The sequence below is a fragment of the Rattus norvegicus genome, chromosome 16, assembly GCF_036323735.1.
Source record: "Rattus norvegicus strain BN/NHsdMcwi chromosome 16, GRCr8, whole genome shotgun sequence".
Classification (NCBI taxonomy): Eukaryota; Metazoa; Chordata; class Mammalia; order Rodentia; family Muridae; genus Rattus; species Rattus norvegicus.
This window is the reverse complement of record NC_086034.1, coordinates 51,486,181-51,513,126: the sequence shown is the minus strand read 5'-3', so window position 1 is coordinate 51,513,126 and position 26,946 is coordinate 51,486,181. Positions and strand designations below refer to the sequence as shown.

Below are 26,946 nucleotides of genomic sequence, written 5' to 3'. Positions count from 1 at the left end.
TTACATTCCAAAGCCTGGTACTACCTGGCCTCCAGCCTCCCCCATCTCCCTGGCAGCCCTCTGACCCCCCCAGTTACAAGGCACACCCCCTCCCTCCGCCCCGGACTTCCCCTCCCCCAGAAACTTTCCCCTATGAAAAGCAGATATTTTGATCTCTCTCCTTTTGTCTGCACGCATGCTTTCTCTCTTTTTCTTCCCCCTCCCTTCTGTCTCCCTCGCTAGGATGACTTCCCTGAGTCCTCCTTGGGACCAGTGAACTAACTGGCCTTTCTTTATATGTGTTAATTCTGCTTGACTTGGCTCATTTCACTGGCAGAGACTAACCTATCAGCAGCAACTCACAAAGGTAGGAACCTGGAGGCAGGAGCTGACAAAGAAGCCAGGGAGGAGTGGGGCTTACTGGCTTGCTCCTGGCTTACGCACGAGCACAAATCTTACATTTGAAAATGCCAGTGTCAACATGTGGGACTTTATGGTTTGTGCATTATGTCCAAGTACCCTGGTGTCCACAGGGACCTTAAAGACCTTCATCTGAAGTTTTCAAATTTCCAGTTACATCTCACCAGACGTCACAGGATCAACTTGGCAGGTTACAATGAGGAATCAAAACAAAACAAAAGCAAACAAATAGGCCAATGAAGAGTGTAGGTATTTCCTGAACCTGTTTATGGTTATATTAAGCACGTGTGTTTATATACATGTATATACTCACTTCCATATCACGTTGTGTACAATGTAGGACGTAACCACCATCCTCAGCATTCCACAGAAAGCAGGAGGGCAAGCTAGCTCTGCATGGATCTTGGTTCTGACAGGGTCAAGCCATCCTCACCTGTTAACTGACATCCTCACAGCAAGCCTAATGGAACAGGACTCATCAGCTTCTCTTTGGGAAAAGTCAATACACTGAAGCAAACAGTCGCTAGCCAGCCAGCCACACAGATGAGATCATGACATAGGGACTCATGCCCCCATACAGCCTTACACTGTCTGAGCAGGTCCTGGAACACGGAGAGACCGTCCTGTGTTCTCCAGTCACCTTGCAAAGTGTTCTTGGTAAAGGCTCTTTCATATACTGAGATGGAACCACATAAAAGAAATCAAAGGTATTTACAAGCAGATGTGAAAGAGAACATATTTTATTTACATCACTATTTCCTTTTTACAATATGCCCGCAGTCTGCATAGTACAAATTTCCAAGAAATTATGTAGTTTTAAATTAAGATATTTTACAAAGAAAATGTTCACCATATGATCTGTTTCCATTTACATGAACTTAAAGGTCATTCTAAATCGATCGCCCTTAGGAAGTGACGTAATGGGACTGAACACTCCAATGTTTCATTCTCACAGACTTTTCGTTTACTAATTAAGCCTATCATCAGGTCCTCTCAGGATGCACACAAAAGCATGTGTGGGTCGTAGTCTGAAACTTTCCAACAGTAAGTAAAACTCTTACACCTTTCAACTGCTCTAATGAAGCCCCTCCCCTAAAGGTCTGTCCTTCAGCCAGACCTGTGCTACTTGCTGTGTATGCGCTAAGCACACAGGGGACTTATGGGGTGGGTCACTTGCAGGCAGACCCGGATGAGTTGTGTCTCCTCTGTCAGCCACACTTGGTCTCTGTTCTACTGATGCTGTATGTCAAGGCACATTGTGCTAACCATGAAAGGACTTCTAACAGCAATGATGACCTGACACCTTTCACATCACACTGACACATTTCAAACTTTATTAGTAAAACTAGAGAAGTTGATTTCCTCAATATTTTAACCATGAGTTCTCTGAAGAGCTGATATTATGTCCATTAAAAAACAGGCAGGATTAACTTTTCACCACGAACAAAGCTACAGTCACAGTACACCTCCCGGGTACTCTCTTGACTCCTCCGTAAGAACACCAAGAGCTGGTCCTGGACATCATGCAGCAGCGATGGAGGTGTCCTCCAAGAGTCGACCCTGTGGCTTTACAACAAGAAAGCAAAGTGGAATTACAAAAGAGTCATAAGAGCTCTATTACTGAAAGCATTTTTGAATTTCTGCAAAACTGAAATAGCAGCAGCCCATGTACTTCTACCTGCAGATCCACCTGAGTCAGCACCTCTCTCCTAGCCCTGTGCTTCCCCTGCTCCCACAGATCCTCAGAGCCGAGTGTAAAATGGGAGCTACTTCCATCCAATGCCTGCTGACCAGACCATGCCAGCTCAGGGTCCTCCTGTGTCTCAAGACCTGAACTGACACAAAGTTCCTTTGGGTATTCCCCTAATCTCTGATTTGGGGAAAATATGACTTACAATAGACTTCCAAAATATCCATCCACCCACCCACCCATCCATCCATCATCCATCCATCCATCATCTATCATCTATCCATCCATCCATCATCTATCCATCAATCCATCCATCTATCCATCCATCCATCATCTATCCATCATCTATCTATCATCCACCCACCCACCCATCTATCCATCATCCATCCATCCATCATCTATCATCTATCCATCCATCCATCCGTCATCTATCCATCAATCCATCCATCTATCCATCCATCATCTATCCATCATCTATCATCCACCCACCCATCATCCATCCATCATCTATCCATTCATCCATCCATCCATCCATTCATCCATCATCCATCCATTGATCCATCCATCCATCCATCATCTCCATTTCTATAGCTCAAGGATAAAAGCAAATGCTTTCCCTTTTCTATGCTGACAATAAACCGTACCACAGCAGTCAATGCTAAGAACAAATGAAGATGCCACAGAGCTGAAGATCAGGGTTTGACCCCTCGATGTCAAGGGGAAAGCAGGGCCTGGTGGCATGTGATCCTAGCAATGGGAAGAAGGCAGAGGCAGGAAGATACCTGGGGCTCGCTGGGTAGTCAGCACGGCTCACTGACAAGTTCCAGGTCAGTAACAGACCCTGTCTCAAAAAGCCAGATGGACAGCTCCTGACAAACACTGTAAGGTTGACCTTGGACCTCCACGCAGATATGCCAATGCATGAGTACATACACGCAGACTCACACGGCATTACAACTGCTTTGTTTGCTTTGATTTATAGTTTTGAGGATGAATATAACTATTTAAGCTGTAAAATTCCCAATAGGTTAGCAACACGTTAGAGTCAACCAATGGGTAAAAGACTTCTTCTTTTAAAGACAGGTTCTCTCTGTGTAACTCTGGATGCCCTTGAACTCTCTACAGACTAAATCCACCCGCCTCTGTCCCTCAGGTGCTGATTTTATCACAGATACTCAACAGTCAACTTCTGTAGGGGAAAGCATTGGACAGTTCTCAGAATATGGACCGGAACAATGCCATAATCCAAAGCCGTTCACTCTCCTGAGGTAGCACTGGTCTCCAAAGCAGTCAATATATGTACATGTGGATGAGTGTGCAGGTGTACATCTGCAAGTCAGGTGTGGGTGAGTGTACCCTATAGATTCGTGTAGAATGTGTGGGTGTCAAATACACTCCAAGAATGGAGTCAGTAAGGAGAATTCTGAGGAAACTTCAAGAAAACAAGACAATACTCTTGAGACCTCAGTATCTTCAAAAGCATGAATTGTTCCTGGAAAGTGCTTTTGGGCCCCTCCCAGATGTAGCGGACAGGTTTGGGTTTACCTCAGGTTGGCCATTCCAACTATTATTTGTCTATATGCTGCTGTGTTTGAGGTGACTCTTTATTTTTTAACTACTAATTTACTATGTACACAGTACACAGCGTTCTGCCTACATGTATTCCTGCATACCAGAAGAGGGCACCAGATCTCATTACATGTGCTGGCTGGGAATTGAACTAAGGACCTCTGGAAGAGTAGCCAGTGCTCTTAACCTCTTAGCCACCTCTCCAGCCTGAGGTGATTCTTCTTAACTCTCAGAGTATAAACTGTCTGATGCTCTGAATAAAGTCACCTACTGCATGAGACTTCAGTCTGCCTCATTCTTGGGCCCCACCCTTCCAGGTGCCACTGCCTTTAGACTGGTGAACATATGATATTCACATTTACAGTGGGAACCGAACACTGAAGACTAGGCTCCTACCCCTGACTTTTATTCCTTATCTGTTTAGTATTGATGAAGATAACTATTTTAGGAACAAAATGGTGGCCCCATTTACCGCTAGTCAAGCACACAGGGTACACCCTCAGACTATATTCACAGTACATAAATACCTGGCTATAAGTACTCAAGGAGGGGCTGGGGATTTAGCTCAGTGGTAGAGCGCTTACCTAGGAAGCGCAAGGCCCTGGGTTCGGTCCCCAGCTCCGAAAAAAAGAACCAATAAATAAATAAATAAATAAATAAATAAATAAATAAATAAATAAGTACTCAAGGAAAAACAGTGACAACTCTGCTTTAGAACAGCTGTGTTCAATAGCTGACTGACCGTATTTAGCTTCTGACCACATGAAGTGTGGTTAATTCAGACACTAAGAATTCTCAGTTTAATGTCATTTAATCTCAAGCGGCAAGTACTTACCTAACTAGACTGACCAGCCTAGAAATATATAAAGGTGCAGTAGGATTAAAACCTAGGAAAGTGATAATTCAGTGTGTGGGAAAGGGTAGCTCTCATGCTACTTTAATTGACAGAAGTGAGGAGTAGGCACGGTGGTATGCCTATAATCCTGCCTCTTGGGTAAGCTGAGGCAGAAGGATGGAGACTTCGAGGCTAGCTTGGCTGCACATAAAGACTTTGTCTCATATGGCACTCACTGTATTTCAAGATGCATACTCTGTGGAACTGTAGGTTCTCCAACAGATGACAGAGCTGCCCAAGGAGTCCAGGGGTCCCTCTTGACTGCAAAGGTAGCATGTTTGTTATGACAGCTGGAAAAAGACATGCTAATTACATTAAAACTTGCACTTATGGGCTGGAGAGATGGCTCAGCGGTTAGGAGCACTGGCTGCTCTTCCAGAGGTCCTGAGTTCAAATCCCAGCAACCACATGGTGGCTCACAACCATCTGTAATGGGATCCGATGCCCTTTTCTGGTGTGTCTGAAGTCAGCGACAGTGTACCCAAGTATATGAAATAAATAAATAAATCTTAAAAAAAAAACAAAAACAAAAAAACAACTTGCGCTTATTACCTGGAACCTTTCCTCGTGAATTTAAACAACTGTTACCACAAAGGTTTACCATGAAAGCAATCAAAAGACTGAGATGGCCTTGATTAGGATTAGGTCTGGTAGATAACGGAATGAAGGGGATGAGCTGATGAGCCCAAGCCTCTCCTCAGAATAATGACTGCCAGTGTCTGAAGCAACACTGGGCATGAGAATGGCAAGGTGGGTGCCTTTAAATGTGGCCAGGTAAGAATATTCTAGTTCTAGGGGTTGGGGATTTAGCTCAGTGGTAGAGCGCTCAGCTCCAAAAAAAAAAAAAAAAATTCTAGTTCTAACATAAAGAGATCCATTATTGTTTTTGGTGCTGGGGATCAAACCCTGGCTCTCAGGAATGCAAAACTGCTTACATTCTTAAGCCAAGATGTCCTTTTATAATTTAAAGTACAGTAAGAAACTGGAGATTGGGATGTTAGTAAAATCATCCACTAGGTGAAGCAATATTGTATATTAAGTCTATAATTAGACAAGAAAATGGGGAGTGTGGAGACATTAGCACAGACTAGTTGCCTACCAATTTCTGACAAAGAAAAGATCCCCAAACCTTAAGACAGACACACAGGAAGGTGTAAGGGCATCTGTCCTCCCAACAGGAGGCATGAACACACACACACACACACACACACACACACACACACACACACGGCAACCAAGGCAGATACTGGAATGAATGACTGTTTAAAACTGACATGTTAGGGGTTGGGGATTTAGCTCAGTGGTAGAGCGCTTGCCTAGGAAGCGCATGGCCCTGGGTTCGGTCCCCAGCTCCGGAAAAAAAAAAATAAATAAAACTGACATGTTAATTCAGAATATAATTTCTGGCCTTTTTTCAGAAGAGATCTAAATCCATATTAAAGAGGTAAGAATTAGTAAAGTATAAGGCTATTTAGAAAGTTAATCTGTCTGATAAAACAGTTATGAACTACAAATGACAACACACTTTACTATGTCTAAGGAAAACCAAGTCCAAGGAGAGCGCAAAGACAAGTCACTGTCTATGGCAGTGGTTCTATCCTGTGGGTTGAGACCACCGGAAAGCACTTACTGCTGATGGTCTTAAGAACTGAGACATGGGGGCTGGGGATTTAGCTCAGTGGTAGAGCGCTTACCTAGGAAGCGCAAGGCCCTGGGTTCGGTCCCCAGCTCCGAAAAAAAGAACCAAAAAAAAAAAAAAAAAAGAACTGAGACATGGCTCAGTAGCAAAACAGCAGATATGAAGTAGCAACAAAGATGAATGCATGGCAGACACCAAATCCAGTCACTATTGCTGGTGTCAAAAAGTGCTTGCTGACAGGAGCCTGATATGGATGTCTCCTGAGAGCCTCTGCCAGAGCCTCACCAATACAGATGTGGATGCTTGAAACCAGCCATCAGACTGATCACAGGGACACCAACGGAGGAGTTAGGGGAAGGACCAAAGGAGTTGCAGGGACCTCATCTGGCATCGGGAGGGGAGGCCCTTGGGCCTGTGAAGGCTCGATGCCACAGTGTGGAGGAATGCTAGGACGGTAAGGCAGGAGTAGATGGGTGGGTGGAGGAGCACCCTCATAGAAGCAGGGTAAGGGAAGATGGGATAGGGGGTTTGCAGAGGTGAAACCAACTGGGAAAGGGGTAACATTTGAAATGTAAATAAATAAAATATCCAATTAAAAAAAAGGAAAAGAAAAAGAAAAAAAAATGAATGTATGGTTGGGGATTCCTAAGACCATTAGAAGTAGGTGTTTTCTGATGGTCTCAACCCACAGGTTGTGAACCAATATCTACGGAAATGACAATCTTTGGAAGTAGACTGTATAAAATAGTAGCACAGAAGTAAAGAGAATTACCAGTGCATGTGATAAAAGCAAATGCTAGCCTCCACTGCTAGCCTGCACTTGGACTCGGTGAAGCTTCTGCCTGCTTTTAAGATTAAAAAGTTTTTAAGTTTAAAAGCCAGGAAAAGGCTAGACCTTACCTTCACAAAAATGCTGGTTGGTATGAAGCGTCTGAGCAGCTGGTTGGTGAAGTTGGGAAACCTCAGCAGGTTGATGTTGAGCGATGGTAGCTGTTGGTACCCAGCCATCAGAGGATAGAAATTATATAGCATCTCCTGTTTGGTGCCAGGTAGAATACGTAATCGGATCTAGTGATAAAAATCCAGAGAAAAACATTCAGACGCACATCCTGTATGAACACACATCACTTACATCATTACCCTCAATTGTTTATGAAGGACAAATCCTCCTGGTGAAGTGTGCAAGCTCCCTCTCTTCTAGCCCACCTTCTACAACACATGGAAATGTGCCTGATGACACAGGAGCCATCGCTCAGTTTCTGTGAAGTTTGAAGGGTGACCTGGCCTTTTTAGAGCTCTAGTCAGGTTCTGTCTTAGATCAAGTATATCGCAATCTTCACGAGATACTATATAATAATTCACCAAAACCCAAACCCTGTGTCTCTTTATAGGCATTTTTCATCCAAATAAAAACTACACGATTTTGGTTATTTCTTTTAGGGATTTCATACTATAGATTAAGGTAAACAACTTGGGGGAGAGGCAGGGGTTGGAAATCTTTGCTGCCCAGGCTGACAACCTAAGTTCAGTTCCATGTCCCACATGATGAAAGGGGAGAACTGTATCCCACACAAGGTCCTCTGACCTCCACAGTCGCTCTGATGCAAACGTACACAACACTCCTAACTAACACCTAACACACAATAACTGTACAACACCTAACCCAGCACCTATATAACACCTAACCCAGCACCTATATAACACCTAATACAGTAACTATGTAACACCTAACACAGTAACTATGTAACACCTAACACACACTAACTATGTAACACCTAACACAGTAACTATACAACACCTAACACACTAACTATAAACACCTAACACACTAACTAAACAACACCTAACACACTAACTATACAACACCTAACACACAATAACTGTATAACACCTAACACTATATATATATGTACATATACATACCTATATATATATATGTAAAATTAAACTTTAGAAAGACATACAGTATAAAGTTTTATCAAGACAATATCCGGAAAGAGCTCACTCTTTATGAATGAGAAACACGCATGTATGCGCACACACTGTGCCAGGGACAAGACAGCACAGGCTTTGGATGTACTAAAGCTAAGCTGTGTATAAGTTTATAATGGTACACAGTGTGTATAAGTTTATAATGGTACACAGTATGTTTATAATGGTGCACAGTGTGTCTAAGTTTATAATGGTACACAGTGTGTATAAGTTTATAATGGTACACAGTATGTTTACAATGGTGCACAGTGTGTCTAAGTTTATAATGGTACATAGTGTATATAAGTTTATAATGGTACACAGTGTGTATAAGTTTATAATGGTACACAGTGTGTATAAGTTTGTAATGGTACACAGTGTGTCTAAGTTTATAATGGTGCACAGTGTGTCTTAGTTTATAATGGTACACAGTATGTTTATAATGGTGCACAGTGTGTCTAAGTTTATAATGGTACATAGTGTGTATAAGTTTATAATGGTACACAGTGTGTATAAGCTTATAATGGTACACAGTGTGTATAAATTTATAATGGTACACAGTGTGTCTAAGTTTGTAATGGTACACAGTGTGTATAAATTTATAATGGTACACTGTGTATAAATTTATAATGGTACATAGCAATATTGCATAATTCATGTACAATTCTACTGTGCATCTAACAATAAACTCCGAATTCTGAATATGCACAGCAAACTGGTTGATTTGTTCAGAGTAGACACTTGTGTTAAAACACATTAGGTTCTGTAATTAAAATTGTTCCTTATTCATAACAGGCATTTCCTGACAAACATGAGGTGTCTGTTAGCATTCTGACTCTCCTCAGGAACGTTTTTGACAGAGTTTTCCATTTTAAAAACTGACACACTGTCCCATCTGATTTGACTGAATAAGGAAGGAAGGTTGAATAGGCAATAAATAAACAAACAAACAAGGAGATAAAGGGCTCCTGAACATAGCAGGGAAACGTAAATTCTACACAAGAGCAAACCCTGTACAAGTCTTCAGGGAAGAAAAGCAAGCTTTATCCTCGTTATGGCTGTGTTCCAGGCTCCAGGCCGATACAAGGCAAATAAAGAAGAGGCCACAGTTCTCAGGAACTCTAGCATGTTGTTATAATATAGTCCAGTCGCCAGTGAACCGTGCTTTATAACGAGTAAGAACCCCTGTCTGATCTCAAAGATGTGAAGTGGGAACATACCTCTGCAGGAAGTTAATCTTTAAAAGGGCTTAAAAACTTACTACTATCAAAACCCGAACCCCAGCTCAACACTTCTTGGTCCCACTCCTTTGGTCACACATGCAGCACCAGCAAAGAAGACCTGTACCTGTTTGAGGCCTGAGAACATGAAGGCATCACTGGGCTCCACAGAAATTTCCACATCTTGAACCAAGTCGGTCTTATTCTGTAGGTGATACCTGACAGGTAACGACTCTCTGACTCGTCCAAACGAGGGCAGGTCTAGGGAGGAAGAGGAGCACGGTTCTCTCAGGTAAGTGAAAGCTGGCTCATCACAGGGGCTTGGATTAGACAGACACACAGACAGTGGTACACAGGCCGGGGCTTTGTGTCCGAGGTCCTTCACTGGGAGAGGAGGAGTTACGTCTGAAAGTGACTGACACAGAGAGGGAGTCTGGCTGCCATGATGAACTGTTACAAATAACTTTACAACCTGCAAACCATCTCCCAAAATACCAAGCACCGTTCCTAACCTATTCCTAAACAAGCAAGCATTGTATTTTACTGAAACTAGTAAAATTTCCACTCACCCACGCCTTCAGATGTGCCTTCCTCAGTGGAGCTCTGCAGACTTACTTTTGCTAACATATAAACATGGAATGCTTTGTACACGTGTGACCATCCTTGCAGAGGCCACACTGATGCTGTTCTGTCACATGCAGCTCCGCTTAGACAAGCACCACAGGAAGTGGCAGGTGGGAGGCAGGCACTGTGCTAATTTAAAGCATTATAGACATACTGGGGCTGAATGAAATGTTTCTCTTGATAGAATTATTTGACAAAGAGAGGAGAAATTGACCAGGCATGTAGTAGCTCACGCCTATAAGCCATGCACTTGGAAGGGAGAGGTAGAAGTAACAGTAGGAGTTTAAGGTCAGCCTTGGCTATACTTATTAGTCTGAGGCTAGCCTCAACTACATGTCACCCTACCTTAAAAAGATCAAAGAGAGACAGACAGACAGACAGAGACAGAGATAGAATGACAGAGACAGGAACAGTGGGTGATAGGTTGAAATTATGACAGATGTGGTGTGCTTCCTAATTTGAGATCAGCCAGGGTTGTGTGTGAGCCTATGTAAAAACAGGAGGGGCTGATTATGTGTCCACTAAAGGGGACATTAACTGTGAAGCATTCCTAACAAAAATTTAAACCTGAATCTGATAAAGTCCGATGACTGTCAATTTACAGGGATAAAAAAAGTTAAAAATGACAGCATAAAATCGGTAAAATCCAAGCTGTTAGAAATTCTGCCAAATGACTTGGTTTCTTCAATAAATAGTCAGGAAGAGGGGAGGGCAGGTGGAAGGAAGCAGGAGAGGAGGTGGGTGTGCAGACAGGAGCACTGAGAACAGCGTTAGGGGCTAACAGTGAGGAATCGAGGACGAGGGGGCAGGACAGCAGCCCACCTAGAGACTTAGATGGCTATGCGACTTATCCACATGCTGCAGTGGAAAAGACCTTAAGACAAGCTGAGAAACCCCCAGCCAACCAAGTTTCAACATTGGAATCTGATGATGTTTAAGAATCTACTGCTAGGCTGGGCACAAGGGCACACACCTTCTATCCCAGCACTTGTGAGGCAGAGGCAGGAGGCTCTATGTGAGCTTGAGGCCTATTAGCAAGTTCAAGGCTATCCAGGACTAAATAGTGAGATCCTGCCTCAACCACCCTCCTACACAGAATTCACTGATAATTTTAAGTCTCATAATGAAACAATTGGTTCACAAAAAGTTATGCTTCCCCTCATACTGAAGTATTTATAGATGAGATGACATGTAGGATTTGGCTGATAATAATCGGGGTAGGACCATTTGAAGTTTATAGATGTCAGGCATGTTGCATAATACACTGTTACAAAACTATAAATTCTATGAAGCCCAGTATCGGTCACATCTGAATCCTGCTACCTGCGTTCACATGGAGAGGGATGTTTTCAACAATCACGTGAGGCAGTGTGATGATGGTGCTGATGGCGGGGATGTTTTCCATGCCTGAGGACCTACGGCAAAAAGTTCAGCTTTGAAATTCACTTAACCAAATATAGGAATCTGTTTTACAACTAGCATCAAAAGAAAAACAAATTATCCATTTTCCAAAACTCCACCAACAGTTTTGTCCAGAAGGAGCTTTCTGAATCCAACTGTTGTTTTGAATGTTCAATGAGCAGATATTATAACCTATGGCTGCTATGCGTTACCACTGGGAGCTAAGGCAGAAGCTGTGACTGTCAAGACTTTAAGCACTCCACTCAATCCTATGTCTGGGAAGAGGATTTTTCAAGGCAAAAATACTGCAGATTTACACTAGACACAAACCCCTCCTCTCTCAGGGTGATGCTGAGGTGGGCTTTCAAAGGGCATAGTTAGAACTCATCACAAGTACACAGTAGAAACAAAAAGTTAAAACATTTTACTATCAGTACAAAGTACAGTACTGTAAGATTTACTGAGATAAAGTAATAAAACAGGACTACTCAGTGTTCCTTTGTTAGAGCTTAGGTAGGAGCTACATTGGTGAATCTCTTGTAAGATCTCCCTGCATGGAGAGTAGAGCCCCTGACTTGTGGGACCTACAAGACAGCAAAGGCAGCAGGAGGCAGGCCCTTCAGTGACTGCCAGTAAAGCCTGCCTTATAGAACTCTAGTAGCAGACATTAAGTGCCTTTCAGTTGATGCTTACCTTGTGTAACACATAAACTAAGCATCAGCATGGTAAATTTACAAGTGGAGGAGTGAAATGGCAGGCTGAACTTTATTTTAGGCTTAATCTTAGTGAGATCATCTCACCTTTCAGTCTGCTGTGAAGACACTGGTACGCATAACTCATAGACCCTCCTCTCCAGTGTTGCCAGGGAGTCTCAAGTGTGGAGGTGTCATGAGACCACAGATTTGACAATAGCATACAGTTCTGCTTTGCCAGTGCCTGGAGCCAAGCATGAGGTAGGCAATAGGCTCACCCCAGCAGTGGAAAATAGTTTCTGGGGACTGCTCCTGCCCTGTTGGCATTTGATTTATAACACGAGAACAGTGACACAGGGGAATTAGACCCACTAAACATTTCTTTCAAAGCTTAAAGGTAACTTTAATACTTCTGCACAGTTATTGATTTTATAGGTTTAAAATATTTTTCTACTTCAGTTAACTCTGACAATTTGTAACATTTTAGAGACAGACATTCCCTAACATTAAACTCTTCCTATTCACTATAAATGATGTATAAAACACTTCCTTGTGGGACAATAAGATTAAGTCAGTGGATAAGGGCATTTCACCAAGCCTGATGGTCTGAGTTCAGACTCATGGCCCACATGTAGAACAGAACTGACTCCTGCAAGTTGTCCTCTGACAGCCACATACCCTCCCAACAAAACAAACAAACGCCATTTAAAGCTCCCTTATAACTATTCCTATTGGGATTTCTTCCTCAAATTTGACTAAAACCCATGAAATGTTAAACCCATTTACATCTTAGAGGTGAAGTTCACCCAGAGGTAATGATCTACAAAGATCTTCACCCATTTTGCATTTTATCTTTCCATTCTCTGTAATTTCTTTCAATGAACTGGAAGTTTTAATTTTAATATTTTTAGACTTGTTTATCTTTTGTGTATAAGTATTTTGTCTGAATGGATATATGTGCACCACATGTGTGCTTGGTGTCCGCCCATGAAGTTTAGAAGAGGATGTTGGATCTCCTAGTTATAAATATTATGAGCTAATATATGCTTCTGGGAACTAAACCCAGGTCTTCTTGCAAGAGCAACAAGTGCTCTTAACTACTATCTTTCCAGATCCAAATGACACAGAAAAGCTTATTTCTAAGCAACAGAAACATAACCAAGCTTTGTACACTGGCATTATGTCCAGTAAACCCCCTAAATCCTTAATCCCTTGGGTTCTCTTCCTAAAAAATCTACTTTGTCTATGTTTAAGCATATACACAGGCATACCTGTATAAAGACGTGTCTATGTTTAAGCGTGTACACAGGCATACCTGTATAAAGACGTGTCTATGTTTAAGTGTGTACACAGGCACACATGTATAAAGACGTGTCTATGTTTAAGCGTGTACACAGGCACACATGTATAAAGACGTGTCTATGTTTAAGCGTGTACACAGGCACACATGTATAAAGACGTGTGGCCACAGCCTGAGTGTGCAGGTTGTCTTCCCATCGTGTGTACTCTAGAGGTCAGACACAGGCTGTCAGCCTTGGCAGCAAGCACGATGGCTGCTGAGCCATCATCTTCCTGGCAATCTCTTGGGTTTCCTGTAGACGATCCTACCGATTACATGAGGGCATTCCACCTGAGGCTCTTCACGGCCCCATATTCAGCTGTAGTTTGACTAAATTTTATTGGCATTCAGTCAGAAGTTGTGTCAGACAGAGCTTGCTTTATCTTCCTCATCTGTGACTTAACATGATAATCACACATCCGGCGTCACTTCCACCCTGCACTTCAGCGTGACAAACGGTAATGACAAGCAGTACCGATATCACAAGAAGACATTGAGGGAGAGTGTGACATTGTGCAATTTTTACCTCTTCCAGGAGATAATGTAATGTCCTGTTGCCACTCCACCTTCAAGGTTCCCAGCAGATGGGCAGCGAAGACAGAAGCACTCACTAGCGCTCTCTCCTGTCTGTAAGACAACTGCAAGAAAGACTTATAGCTTGCACCATAATTTAATCTATGAGAGTTTCACCTCAAGTAGACAATCCCTTAAAAGTTGACTGTTTTTAGAAACGTAGAAACCAAGGCTCAGAAATGCTACATGAATTACTTTGGGCTAATCTATCAATATTCCAAACAGTAAAAGCCAGTGAGTAGAACCGAAGCAGGGCAGCCGACACACTCTTCTGGTGTGCATGTGCACATGGGTGCGTGTACTCACACACGTACATATGTGTGCGTGCACACTCACACATCAGCAGCAGCACCACCAATGGGACATTTATAGATATACAACAAAGTCCTATAGACGGCTTGAAGAAACAATATGATACAGTAATTATTTTCCCTTTTCCAAATTATTTCATGGCAAAAAAGCAAGAAAGAAGAAGGAAGGAAAGAAGGAAAGAAGGAAGGAAGGACGGTAGGTAGATATTTTGGGGGTAAGGATAAAGGAAAACTGTCACTCCAATACTATTGACACCATTACTCTTTTTGATTCACTATTGAACTCACGCAAACAGAAATCAATCACCATCGCTCCACTATTGACCAGTTGTACTCATCTCTGTAGAGGAAGAGTTCCTCTGGCTACTTTTTAGCAAACTCCTTGATGATAAGCATCTATCTAAATCAAATCTCTACCTTTCAACACTTCACAGCCACGCTGTCAGTCTTTAAATGCAAGTGGATACCAACTTCTAGCTAACACAGTTTTAGCCAATCTGTGACCAACTATGAAATGACAACATTCCTAAACATTGGGTCAGCATTTTTATACCTGTCCAATAAAGACAACTGTACTAGGTGAACAGTTACTGGTTGTAGACAAGTAGTCCCCAGTGAGAAAGAAAAGGGCTGGTGAGTTCTTAAGTTGTTTCAAGCAAATTTAAAAAGTAACAAATAATATTGCAGCCTACTGATTTTTTAGAAATGCATCAGTTCAAACCTTTGGAGATGTTTTATAAAATACAGTCTACCGAGGCTCTCCCTAAAGTGTGAGTTAAGCAGAATGCTAATGATGTCTGCTAACAAATATCAATGTGTTGAGTTTGTGACAGAAGTGTGACACTGTAGACTATGAATAAGGGAGGAGCCAGGAGGCAAAATGCAAGTGGCCTCTTGGAGTTGGGAGAGGTCAGGAGCCTGAGTCTTCCCTAGAATCTGAGACGCATTGTTTCTAGGATATCTAGCCTCCAGAACTTTTAGATAAGGCTAACTTCATGGTCACAGTTAAACCAGCAATAAAACACTGAAATACCAGAGGTTCCAACTAGAAATTAGTCCTCAACTTAATATATGGTCATTACATGATGCCAGCAATATAAAGATGAAAAAGCTGTGGCTCTGAGTCTATAGGAGCATAGTATACTGAGGGAGTCATTTGTAGAGGCAGATGATGGGCTGTCACAACAGACGTGTGTACAGAGTGTCCTGGGTGTAAAGAGGAGTGAGGTCCTGAGCTCGTGAGTCACAGGGAGCAAAGGTGAAACGTGGAAAGAGATGTGAGAGGGTTTTGGAAAAGTGATAGATAACCTGTTCGAATTTCCACAGAGCAATGTCTGCTAACAGCAAGTCAGCTTCCGCTGAAGTGGGAAGAGAGCACAGGACAGCAGAGAGACTGGTGTGAAGTACGCTTGCAAGTGTCCCAGAGTCGGACTCTAAAGTCTAGTGTGCTAGAAGGCTGTTGGAGTCGGAACGACAGGACCAGAATAGTTTCAGAGGAATCAGACTCTAGCCGCAGGCACCAGGGAAAAGGGAAACAGTCCAGTTAGAAAGCTACTTCTGCCAGCCATTAGAGAGGGGGCCAGGATGGCAGTGAGAAAGGGCATGTGAAGCTGGATTCAGTCTCTCCCTTTGCCTGCACACTGATCCCTCCAGCAGGACCAGTAACATGGTGGCCTAAAGTTGTATGGCAGCTGAAGACTTAAAGACAGAGGGAAGCCCAAGCCTCGACCTTGGAAATGACCAACATCACACAGAGTTGATTTGCTTGCAATGGCCAATACCTGCACCAAAGCAACCAGCCATTGCCGGTTTTGTTTTTCTCACAACACTTAACTTTAGTGCCTACTTGAGTATACTTTTGCTTGGTTTAACATTCACATTGGCTTTATAACTTCTAACCGTTTATGAAAGTACACTGAACAGGAATGGTGTCACCTAGGTTTGAACCTGCTCTCTGAACTGCTTTAGCTGGGCGAGTTAGCAGATCTGTTGTCTATTTAATAAATACCTTGTGCTAGTTCTAATTATAAACAACAGCAAACATTAATTTCAAATAAATAAACAAAACTTAAAATTTCAAAAATGAAAATCCTATTTTGCTTTCAGGTATATTTCTCAAAATGTTACTTCCTTAAAGTAAAAAAGAAAAAAGAATCTGACCTTTATGCTGATTTTTTATGGTGACACACGTCTGTAATTACAGCACTCAAAAGGTAAAGGAAGGAGGGTCAGGAGGTTAAGGACACCCTGAGCTACCATGTTCTGGACTGGCTTTGGCTACATGAGACCCTCTCTCAAAACAGAAGAACTAAACAAAACCCATATCTGGTCTTTTAAAATATAATATACTCATGCACATTATAAATGCTAATCCTATCTTAACTCTAAAGGTCTAAGTCTCAAATTCCTTTATTTTGCAAAAATCAACTATTATACTGCTAACTGACACGCACACGCATGCACGCACGCACGCACATACATGTCTGCCCAGTATGCGAGAATGATGTCAAGCGTCACCTTTGTCTATTTGGGACTCCAGATGATCCATTGCAGCCATAGACGGAGCAAGCTGTAGCTCACTGGACACGATTGTGAGGGCCCAAGGTGAGGCACTTAAAATATCCGTCATCAACAAAAAGGGGATATCTGCATAGACTCTTTCCAGGTGCTCAAACTGCCACCAAGGAACATAAGAGGCTGGTCAGCAATTATACTAATTTGTTTCTTTTCATCACTCAAACTGTCATGATTCCTGGCACCCATTACAGAACATACCTTTGTGGAAACAAATCTGACTGCGACATCAAATGGAAAGACAGTTTCTATTGTCACTGTTTCATCCTGTAAGAAAGCACAAGGAGCACACAATGGCTTTTCTAATCTCCTAACAGGAAGTCTTAAAGTTAAAAAGCAGATAAGGCATAATCTAGAATTGATAGACAAAGAATCCCAGGTTACACACAGGAAGCAAGGGTCTTTTCCTGATATCATTTGTAGAAGTCTTCCTAACAACCTGCTCTCCCTAGTAACTCATCTGACTGCCTAGCCCTAGCCATCGACAGCAAGGGGCTTTCTTCTGCACTATGTATCTCAGGGTCTGGTGGAGCAGGCAAGACAAGCATCACCATCACTCTACAGAGGAGAGCCAGATGTTAAGAAGACGGAATGATTTGCCTAATGTCCCAATGGGGCCACGCCCAGCATCTGCACCCTCCCCTCATGTGATTTTTCTTACCTCACCTTGACTCAAGGTGGCTGAGCTAATCACACAGTCCCGTAACAGACACTACCACAACTGCCATGCACACACAGTGTAATGCTCATAGCATCCCGTCTATTATAACTGACTCTCTAAGACGGAGGCCTAGAGTGTAAGTCACAAGACAAACTCTACACTACCCTAACCAACATGCCGCATCTCGCCTCTAAATGGCTGAGAGGCCATGGGTCATTCTTCCTTTTAAAAGAAATAACCCAACACATTGATGAGAAACCTTTTTAGATTATTTTGGACCAGTGAAATGGGTCAAAGAATAAAGGAGCTTGCTTCTATATCTGATAACCTGGGATCAATTTCTGGAAACCACACAGTGCAAGGAGAGAACCAACTCCCACAACTGTTCCCCAACTTTCACATATGCACTGTGGCGTGCACATGTATGTGTATGTGCCCAAGTGCGTGTGCAAAATAACAAATGCGAACAGAAGTCAGGCTGTAATATCAGACAGATGTTTGTCATCTGCATGACTATGGCCATGATGATGTGATTTAGGAAAATCACACACATAAGCCTACATTCTAGGTCTCAGTTTTGTAACACTCCAAGGTGATGAAGATTAAATAAAGTAATGTAAGCCAGACACAGTGGTATATGCCTTTATAACCAGCATTCTGGAAGGCAGGCAGGCAGGCAGATCTCTGTGTGCTTGAGCCACCCTGGTCTACACAGTGAGCTGCAGAACAGCCTGAGCTAGAGAGAGAGATCCTGTCTTGAAAAAAAAAAGAAAGAAAGAAAGAAAGAAAGAAAGAAAGAAAGAAAGAAAGAAAGAAGGAAAGAAAGAAAGAAAGAAAAGAAAAGAAAAGAAAAGAAAAGAAAAGAAAAGAAAAGAAAAGAAAAGAAAAGAAAAGAAAAGAAAAGAAAAGATGGTTTCCATAAAGTCCATACTTTCTAACTTTATGGGTTTGGCAGCCTATCTGCTAAGTTACCCTTTCAACTGGTTGTCTCCCAATGACTTATAAATGGCCCATGGAACAAAACTTCTCTAAAAACCACACTATCATCCTCGATTCCTGAGCTTTTGCTTCTGTTGGGCCAAGAGGACAACCTATAAGATATTACTGCGAAGACCAAAATAATATTAAAGTAACAAAATGGAAGTGGTTCATACATGAAAAGTAGTCATGAAAAAAAAATACCTTGTGACACTTGCACATAATTCCTTTTCCTTCAACAGTTGTATTGATCAGGTAAGAAACATACACAAGGAACATTCTGGAACCCACTGTTCCACAGCGAACATACACTGTTTTCTCCAGCTGCAACACAGTAAGTATTGAAAATGCAATGTTACAGAGACTTCCTCCAGCTATTCTAAGACAACGTTCCCGTTAGAGATGTCTGCTTAGATACTTTATAGAGGCTATTGCAGTGCAACCCATGTGACTAAGGAAAGCTCGGCCACCAGCCACCCAGAACCCTAGCTGACCTCCATGACATAATCCCCGGCCTTCTCACTCTCCTTCCACCCCCCACAAGCTTTTATGTGATCTGGAAACAGAAGTTGATGGAGAAAATCAGTGTGGTTACAGACACCAGGGATTTCACCAGCAACACAAGCAGTGCTGGAAGGTCACTTGTTCTAAATCCCCCACACAGGGCAAACCTAAGTCTGTCAAATGCTAGGAGATGCTGGATGGGTCAGTCACATTGCCAGTGATGGCCCCGCTGTGGCACAACTACAGACCAAGTGCTGTCCTCAGTCCCCGCTGGCCACGCCCACCTGCTCCCCTGGGTTTAAGTCTCCTACAGGAATGTCGGTGAGTAAGGCTGGGTAGGACTCATCACACAGCTCTGCTCCGTGAAGTGTCACATGGGTCTTCTGAGTCAGGTTGGCATCCTGCCCTGGGAAGGTTGATAGAGCAGTGTTTTAGGATGTTATAGTAATGGATACTCTATGAAGAACACTCCGTACACCATCTTTACAATAAATATCCTATCACTGACGTGATGCTGTTTACCTTGTTCCTATGTTGGTGTGAAGGGAACTGTGGTTTCAGACTGCATTTTAATTCACTGTAACTGGGTTCAAAAACATCTTTATGGATCCAAGTTGGAACTATTATAATCAATATATTTTTGCAAATGAAAAAGAAGTTTTATTCCCACAGTGTAAATATCTGGGCTTAGGACTGAACAAAGTCCCGGCAAGCATTTGCACCCTGCTGCCTGTGGAAGTGTTTCCCTACAGAATGCTGTATAGTGGTAGACACAGAAAGATGCACTGGATCAATGGAGTGGTGGGCAGCAGTGACCATGAGCTTTGTTGTTGCAAATCTGCCTCTGCAAAGTGCTTTGGAACTGCTTCTCCACCATGGCACTGCTCACAGCCTGGTGTCTGTACAGTCCGTCCGACTGATCGTCCTCGCTTCACCATCTGACCAGAAAAAAGCTTGCTGTTGTACAGCGTAAGAGCGACAGTTCAGAACGATGGATGTTTTCTTCTCAGTCAGCTCACTGAGGATCTATTGAGGGTGCTTCTGCACCTTCCCACTTGACTTAAAAGCCGGTCACTATGGAATAGTTCTCTGGCAACTTCTCACACAGGTCATTGCCAGTGATGGCCCCCGCTGTGGCAGAACTACAGACCAAGCCCTGTCCTCAGTCCCCGCTGGCCACGCCCATCTGCTCCCCTGGGTTTAAGGTCTGCAGACATCAGCTTTGAAGACTGCTCTCCCATGGTCAGCTTCTGAGGGCTGCACACCAGGAGCTCCACCCATTTCAGGTGCCTGGTTTCCTTTCCACAAGCTCTCGAACCACCAGCACTGTGTGTGTGTGTGTGTGTGTGTGTGTGTGCGTGTGTGTGTCTGTGTCTGTGTGTGTCTCTGTCTGTGTACACAGGCCAGATGTGCTGTTGCTGTTGGGAGCTATCTCCAGTGCTTTATCCCACGTTTTTAACTTGTATGAGAAAACCACTCAATGGGTCAACAGGTACAAGCACTTGCTGCCTAGCCTAATGACCTGACACACATGATGGAAGGAGATAATCAACCCCCACAGCTGTCCTCTGACCTCCCCACACATCCACACATGCTATGGTACATGCAGTCCACAGCCAAATTTATACAACATTTATACAACCAAAAAGTCTTTCAAAGAAAATCATTCAAACCTGCTTTTTTTTTCTTTCTTTCTTTTTTTTTTTTTAATTCCTCAGAGGACCAGCCACATGACAGTGTAGTATAGAATAGAGTTTATTCAGGACATGGAGAAGGGAATTGAGAGAGTAGTAGAGGTAGAGATAGAGACTGAGAGAGAGAGAGAGACAGGCAGAGAGAGAGAGAGAGAGAGAGAGACAGAGACAGAGACAGAGAAAGAGACAGAAAGACAGAAAGAGAGAGAAGAGAGGAGAGGAGAGGAGAGGAGAGGAGAGGAGAGGAGAGGAGAGGAGAGGAGAGGAGAGGAGAGGAGAGGAGTGGAGGCCAGTATGAGTACATGGAGAGAGGGGGAAGGGTCAAGGGGACAGAGCAGGGAGGAAGAAGACAAGAGCAAGAGTCAAACCTGCTTTTTATGTAACACAACTTTCATAGTGTAATGTAAAATATAAATTAAACAGTAATTATCAAAAGTGAGAAATCCATGTTAAAACCATGTTTAATATAACCATATTAAATGGCAAATTTCAACAGTGCAAAAAAACCACAGTGCCTTTTCAACCAACATAATACATGGATACCGAGCCAACTTACAATGCTTATGAACTTACAAAGTGAATGCTTACCTGGCTTTAGGCCAGCAGTGAGCTTCACGTCCCTGATTTGGGACTTTTCCTGGGATTGAACAGTTACAACCAAACAATACATCTCATTCATTAGAGCAGGAGGCTCATGTCGCAGATGTACAGAAATGTTTGGAACTCTGGAAATGATCCTTTGAGAAGAAAGAGCTCAGTGAGCAACTTTAAGAGATAAAGTAAGGGAAGCAACCCTCTGGAGGAAGTAAGACAACCTTCAGCGCTTTCACAGCTCACTTACATTGTGCTTGCCTGGACTATGATGCTGTCCCAGTGAACCTCATCGTCCGGAAGCTTTGGCCGCCTCTTGAAAGACCTTGCAGCCTGCAGGGCTTCCTGGGAGGAAGCAGCATCCCCTCCTCCTCCTTGCCAGCTCAAAACCACACACCTGCCTGACTCGCTGCCCAGAAACAGATCCACAGAGGTGATCTGAAAAAAGAAGGTACACCAGAACCGCCATCACATATGTGCTTGTCGTCGTCCCCTGTCAACAACCTATCTGCAGTGAGGACGATCACACCTAACATTCACCTTGTCACCACAGGATGAGAAAGACAGAACGCCTGCTGTCAGACGCTCACCCTGGCCAGACACTGCTCACACCCTCAACTTCCAAGAGCCTGCACGTGTACATGATGCTGCACTGGCATAGCCCTTGGCAGAACAGGTGCTTTTTGGTGGACACTGAAGGAAATAAGAAGTACTACTGATTAACTTACAAACTAGTGTCTAATCCCACAAATATTTCTGTTATGCTTGTAACGAAACGTTTTATTAACTGAATATTACTTTCAGATAAATCCGCTCACAAAAGGACCCAACATCAGATTATTAATATGATAGTTTCCTCAGATACTAAGTAAAAAATAAAATACAGCTCTAAGTGTAGGAACACAGTCCAAGAATGGAATTGTGGAAGAGGAATTGTGGAAGAGGAATTCTGAGCACTGGGGAAAAAAACCCAAGAAACCAAGTCTCATGACCTCAGTTTCCTTGAAAACATAGGGCTGTTCCTGATTATGCTTTTGTGCCCCCTCCCAGGTGTAGCGAACAGATTACTCATCACAACTGGCTATTGTTATTGTTTATGCCTCTCTGGAAAGTCATATGCAGCTTGAATTCATGACAACTTTATTCAGGTGACCCTTCTTAGCCTCAGGATAAAAATTGCCTGCTGCTCTGGATAAAGCTGGCTATTGCTTGAAACTTGAATCCATCTCTCTCAGGTCATGCTGCCGACTGGAGCAGTAAACTTCTAGGTAGATTTCATGAAGGACTTTTACCTGGAAGAGCCTAAGTGTTAGATATTACTCCATAAGGAATCCCTTTACTTTACAGAGGTGGCCATGCAAGTGTAAGTAGTATAACCTTATGTGCTTATGTGCATACATTTTTAACAGTGGTCCCAAGGTCTGACCCATTCTCTTTAAGTCACGGACACCAAGCACTTGGTGAGTGCTTACTACACTGTAAACACTGTCAGCAATGAAAGGACTGGCAAGTCCATGAATCTTACATGATCTTACAGATCTTACAGCTGACTGACGGAATGCCCAGGACCTCATAAGCTAGACTATAATTGAAGAGGTGCAGTTGGCTCCAGAGTGCACATGCCGTGAAAGACTCTTCTCACCACACAGCTCCAAAGGGCTTCTCAAGTGTTATACTGTATCAACCTGCTAAGATATTAACTTATCCTCACTTTCTTTAAATATATGCAAACAGCAATGCTTGAACGCCAAAGAGATAAAGTCAAAACGAGGCCATATTATATATATTTGATGTATTATGTAATAGAAATCATCGAAAACTTCTTAACTGATAATTTACTCATTAAAAAAATGAGATTGGTCTTACATACTCAGAGCAAATAATGTCTACTTATATTGGTGGGAAAAAAGCCAGGAACCGAGTATGATGTCCAGCAAATTCCCTTGTCTTCCTTCATGCTGGGGACCTTGAGCATGCCAGCAAGCATTGATTCTACCACTAACCTCCATCCACATCCACACCCACAGGGCCCAATCTTTAACTAAATCATTTTACAGTACAAACATATCAACAAAGAGCATCTGGAAGGAAGCCTACCAAATGACTATGAATGCAGTATTTACATTTTCAGCATAAACATACTACATTTGCCATTCAAATTATTTTAAAGCAAATTTTATAACTCACCTCTATTTTCTTTCCCACATCTTCAGTTTTGGCAACAAATTTAAATAACAATTTTCTTGTTTTGCCAGGAACTAAGCACATCTTTCCTTGAGTCAGATTTTCTAAGACTTCACTTGCCTTTGATGCTTCCTCCAATACACAGAACTGGTTGTAACCCTTAGAGAGGGAGCAGCATTATCATTTGCAACATCGGACACTGGCTCTCTGCTAACACTGAGCACTAAGCGATTCAAAGCACATTCAGCTCTAGCCCAGGGACCTCAACGGGTAGACTGTGACCCCTTTGGGAATCAAATACCCTTCATGGGGGTTGTGGGGTTGTATACCAGATAGCCAGTATACCAGATATTCACATTAAAATTCATAACAGTAGCAAATTACAGTTATGAAGTAGCAATGAAATAATTTTATGGTTAGGGTCCCATAACATGAGGATCTGTATTAAAGGGTCACAGCATTAAAGGGTGAGAACCACTGCTCTAGCACAAATACTATTAATACACTATAAAGTGGTTTTTATATAAAAATTATTTTGATGCCAAGTTCATGTACTTACTGCTGACACAAAGAAAAAAAGCATTTAGTATGCCTGATTTTTGGAAGATTTGAATTACCAATTCTGAAGGAGAAACAGTATATGTTCGTTGCTGCACTGGAGACTACCACTGATCACTCTTTCCTTTTTTAAAACATTTACTTTTTATTATTACTTTGTGTGTGTGTGTGTAATGTGTGTAATGGGGTCGATACACAATATTTCTTTACATTCACCATGAGAATATTGTAACTTTCAATACATGTGCTAGTTAAAGGCTTAATACACTTTCTAGGTGATCAGAAGATAATTATTGAGCACACAGGTGAGAGAGAACAGACTCCAGCCCTTGGCTTTGGTATATCACACTTTAAAATGTTCATATGCCTAAAGAATGAAATGTTGCTTGTGTGTCCATAGAAAACACTAGACTGTTTAGGAAGTTAGCAGAGAAACCCTGCCTCCAGCAGGGCGGGACTGCAGGGGCCCAGGTTCACTGTTCACATCAAGTCTGTCCACTCCATTCCAGTATTTCAAAACCAAACATATACTAGTTCTAAAATGAAAACTAACAATAATAAAACAAATGAAGCAAATGATTTTAAAAATTAGGCTAACTTAACACTGAATATATCTTATTTGGAATTCAAGATACACATTATAAAAACTAAGAATAGCATGCTTGGCTTACTTAAGCTGGAAATGAAAAAAATAAGAGTAAAAAGGCATATTTGAATTGTAGACTTTGGAAATACAAATACATTCATTCTTAATTAAGTCTAGACAAAATCAGATAGTAAGACATGAAATTCACAAACTCACTTTGCAGATTACTGAGAGCTACAGTGACGCACACAGTGGACAGACTAGTGGGTTTACTACCTGATTATTAAAGCTGACACAGAGCTTGGAAAACCTAATGGGGTGTGGGCAGTCGGCCTTCAGATAAACATCAAACTGGACAGGAACATCCACGTGAAAACTGGGAGCATGGAACTTGGCTTTGCACTGCACTGGAAATCAAACAAGAGGGGCTAAGTCAGGCAGCACCAAGCATGAAAGCACACACAGCCTGGAGCCATCTTGCAGAAGCAGCTCATCTACTCTCACTGCCTACTTAGTGTCCTCATGGAGGGCCACTGCCCAGCAAATGCAAACAGAACTCTTTGTGAAAACATAGGCTAAACAAAGTAGCTTCAAAAACATTAGAGTGGGGGTGCTGTTTGTAAGTTTGTTTTGAGACAGTGTTTCTCTATGTAGACCTGGCTGTCCTAGAACTCACTATGTAGATCAGGCTAGCCTCCAACTGATAGATTTACCTGCCTCTACCACCCAAATGCTGGGATTAAAGGTGTTGCCACCACTGCCCAGCTTCAAAACTTTCTTAATTTTAAAACCACACTTGTCCATAAAAAGCTGTCAAAAGGAACACAACAATGTTGAATTATCTTATTTCAAAGCACCTGCTTGGACATTAATGCACATACCTTTAAAATACTATTTTCTCCAGGACACATCATATCATACTTGAATTATAAACAAGCAAAGTGTATTTTAATAAACAAATATAAGTATTTGAACAGGGGAGTATTTCAGGTTGTAAAATCCCCCAGAACAATATTTTTCAAATTCGATTTTTCTAAGCAAATTTAAATTGTGAATTATATACATATACCAAATGCATACAACATCAAATCATTCTATTATAGTGTTATTTAATATGTAAACCAGGGGCTCTCAACCTGTGGGTCATGACCCCTTTAGGGGTCATATATCAGATATCCTGCATATTAGATATGGACATTATGATTCTAATAGTAGCAAAATTACAGTTATAGAATAGCAGCAAAGAAGGCGTCACCACAACACAAGGCACTGCATTAAAGGTCACAGTGTTAGGAAGGTTGAGATCCACTGACACACACTAGATTGTTATACACAAAATAAAACACGTTTTTCAAAAAAGAAAATAGAACAAAACTAGAAAAATGTTCTTTCTTGTGGTGTTTTAAAGTAACAGTAAACAAGATGATGGTCTTCCTGACTCACATATTTGTTCAATAAATACTTGTTGAACTTAAAATAAAATATCTGATAGCATATCGAGACACTGAAGAGAAAAATAAGATTCCTGATATCCCCGAGATGGCTATAATGAAGATTTCATCTTCATTATTCTGCATGTATTCACTTCAGACAAAGGGTTTCTACGCACACTGGGTGCTGGCTACACACCAAATGGCACGAAGTCCTGTACGCCTATTGTGAAAACATTGCTGCCAGCCAGAGAGACCCGGTCTGCCCACAGCTTCTGAGCAGTCTTTACTGCTAAGGCGTCACAGTCAGGTTCAGGGTCAGGACTTTCATTCTGCAATGAGAGTTCAAACTCTGTCCAGTTAGTTGGGGAAAACAGGTACAGATGCAGATCTAGTACACTTTATACAAGGAATTACAACCCACCATTAAAACATTCATGAGGTTCTTTTCTATCCGAGATTTCTGGTCATCTTTCAGAGTTGAAGCTGACATAGGAAAAGAAAATAGAGCTGTAAGACAGGCAGGTCAGTCCATCACACTACTGTGGGGTTACAGACAACTATAAACTGCCCAAGGAGGCTGGGAACAGAGCTTCCTCTCCAGCCCTAACAAAATGCATTCTTTCTGTGTACCTGCTTTGAGACAGGGTCAGTCATTGGCCTGGAACTCCCTAATTATGGCAGACTGACTAGTCAGGAGCCCCAGGGCTAGGCTTGGAAGCCACCATGCCTGGCAGAAACATGGGTACTGGGAGCTAGAATCGGGCAAGCTCTGTACCAATGGAGGTATCATTCCAGCCCCTTAAGATATCTTATAATAAGTACTTCTACCATGACTGGCGATTTTATATAATAAAAGTACT

The 26,946-nt window shown here is 42.3% G+C and overlaps 1 protein-coding gene across 6 annotated transcripts in view; it reads right to left on the bottom strand.

Moving 5' to 3' along the window:
* Window positions 1-1,123: 1,123 nt before the first annotated feature.
* Trappc11 (trafficking protein particle complex subunit 11) overlaps window positions 1,124-26,946 on the bottom strand; it is a 46,373-nt gene continuing 20,550 nt past the window's right edge. For 3 of the 6 annotated variants that reach the window (XM_063275230.1, NM_001169115.1, XM_063275231.1), the window contains 15 exons: window positions 26,508-26,569; window positions 26,283-26,415; window positions 24,930-25,060; window positions 23,513-23,668; window positions 21,576-21,763; window positions 21,323-21,471; window positions 19,325-19,446; window positions 18,741-18,860; window positions 17,099-17,164; window positions 16,841-16,997; window positions 13,966-14,077; window positions 11,331-11,422; window positions 9,511-9,644; window positions 7,093-7,260; window positions 1,124-1,965 (listed from right to left, as the gene is read on the bottom strand). In XM_063275230.1, the coding sequence (XP_063131300.1) occupies window positions 1,921-1,965; window positions 7,093-7,260; window positions 9,511-9,644; window positions 11,331-11,422; window positions 13,966-14,077; window positions 16,841-16,997; window positions 17,099-17,164; window positions 18,741-18,860; window positions 19,325-19,446; window positions 21,323-21,471; window positions 21,576-21,763; window positions 23,513-23,668; window positions 24,930-25,060; window positions 26,283-26,415; window positions 26,508-26,569 (1,835 nt within the window). In that variant the 3' untranslated portion in view covers window positions 1,124-1,920. Of the gene's footprint in view, window positions 1,966-4,729; window positions 4,815-7,092; window positions 7,261-9,510; window positions 9,645-9,676; window positions 9,799-11,330; window positions 11,423-13,965; window positions 14,078-16,840; window positions 16,998-17,098; window positions 17,165-18,740; window positions 18,861-19,324; window positions 19,447-21,322; window positions 21,472-21,575; window positions 21,764-23,512; window positions 23,669-24,929; window positions 25,061-26,282; window positions 26,416-26,507; window positions 26,570-26,946 lie in introns of those variants that run through there. The other 3 variants (XM_006253134.4, XM_006253135.4, XM_063275232.1) reach the window with 2 other exon arrangements.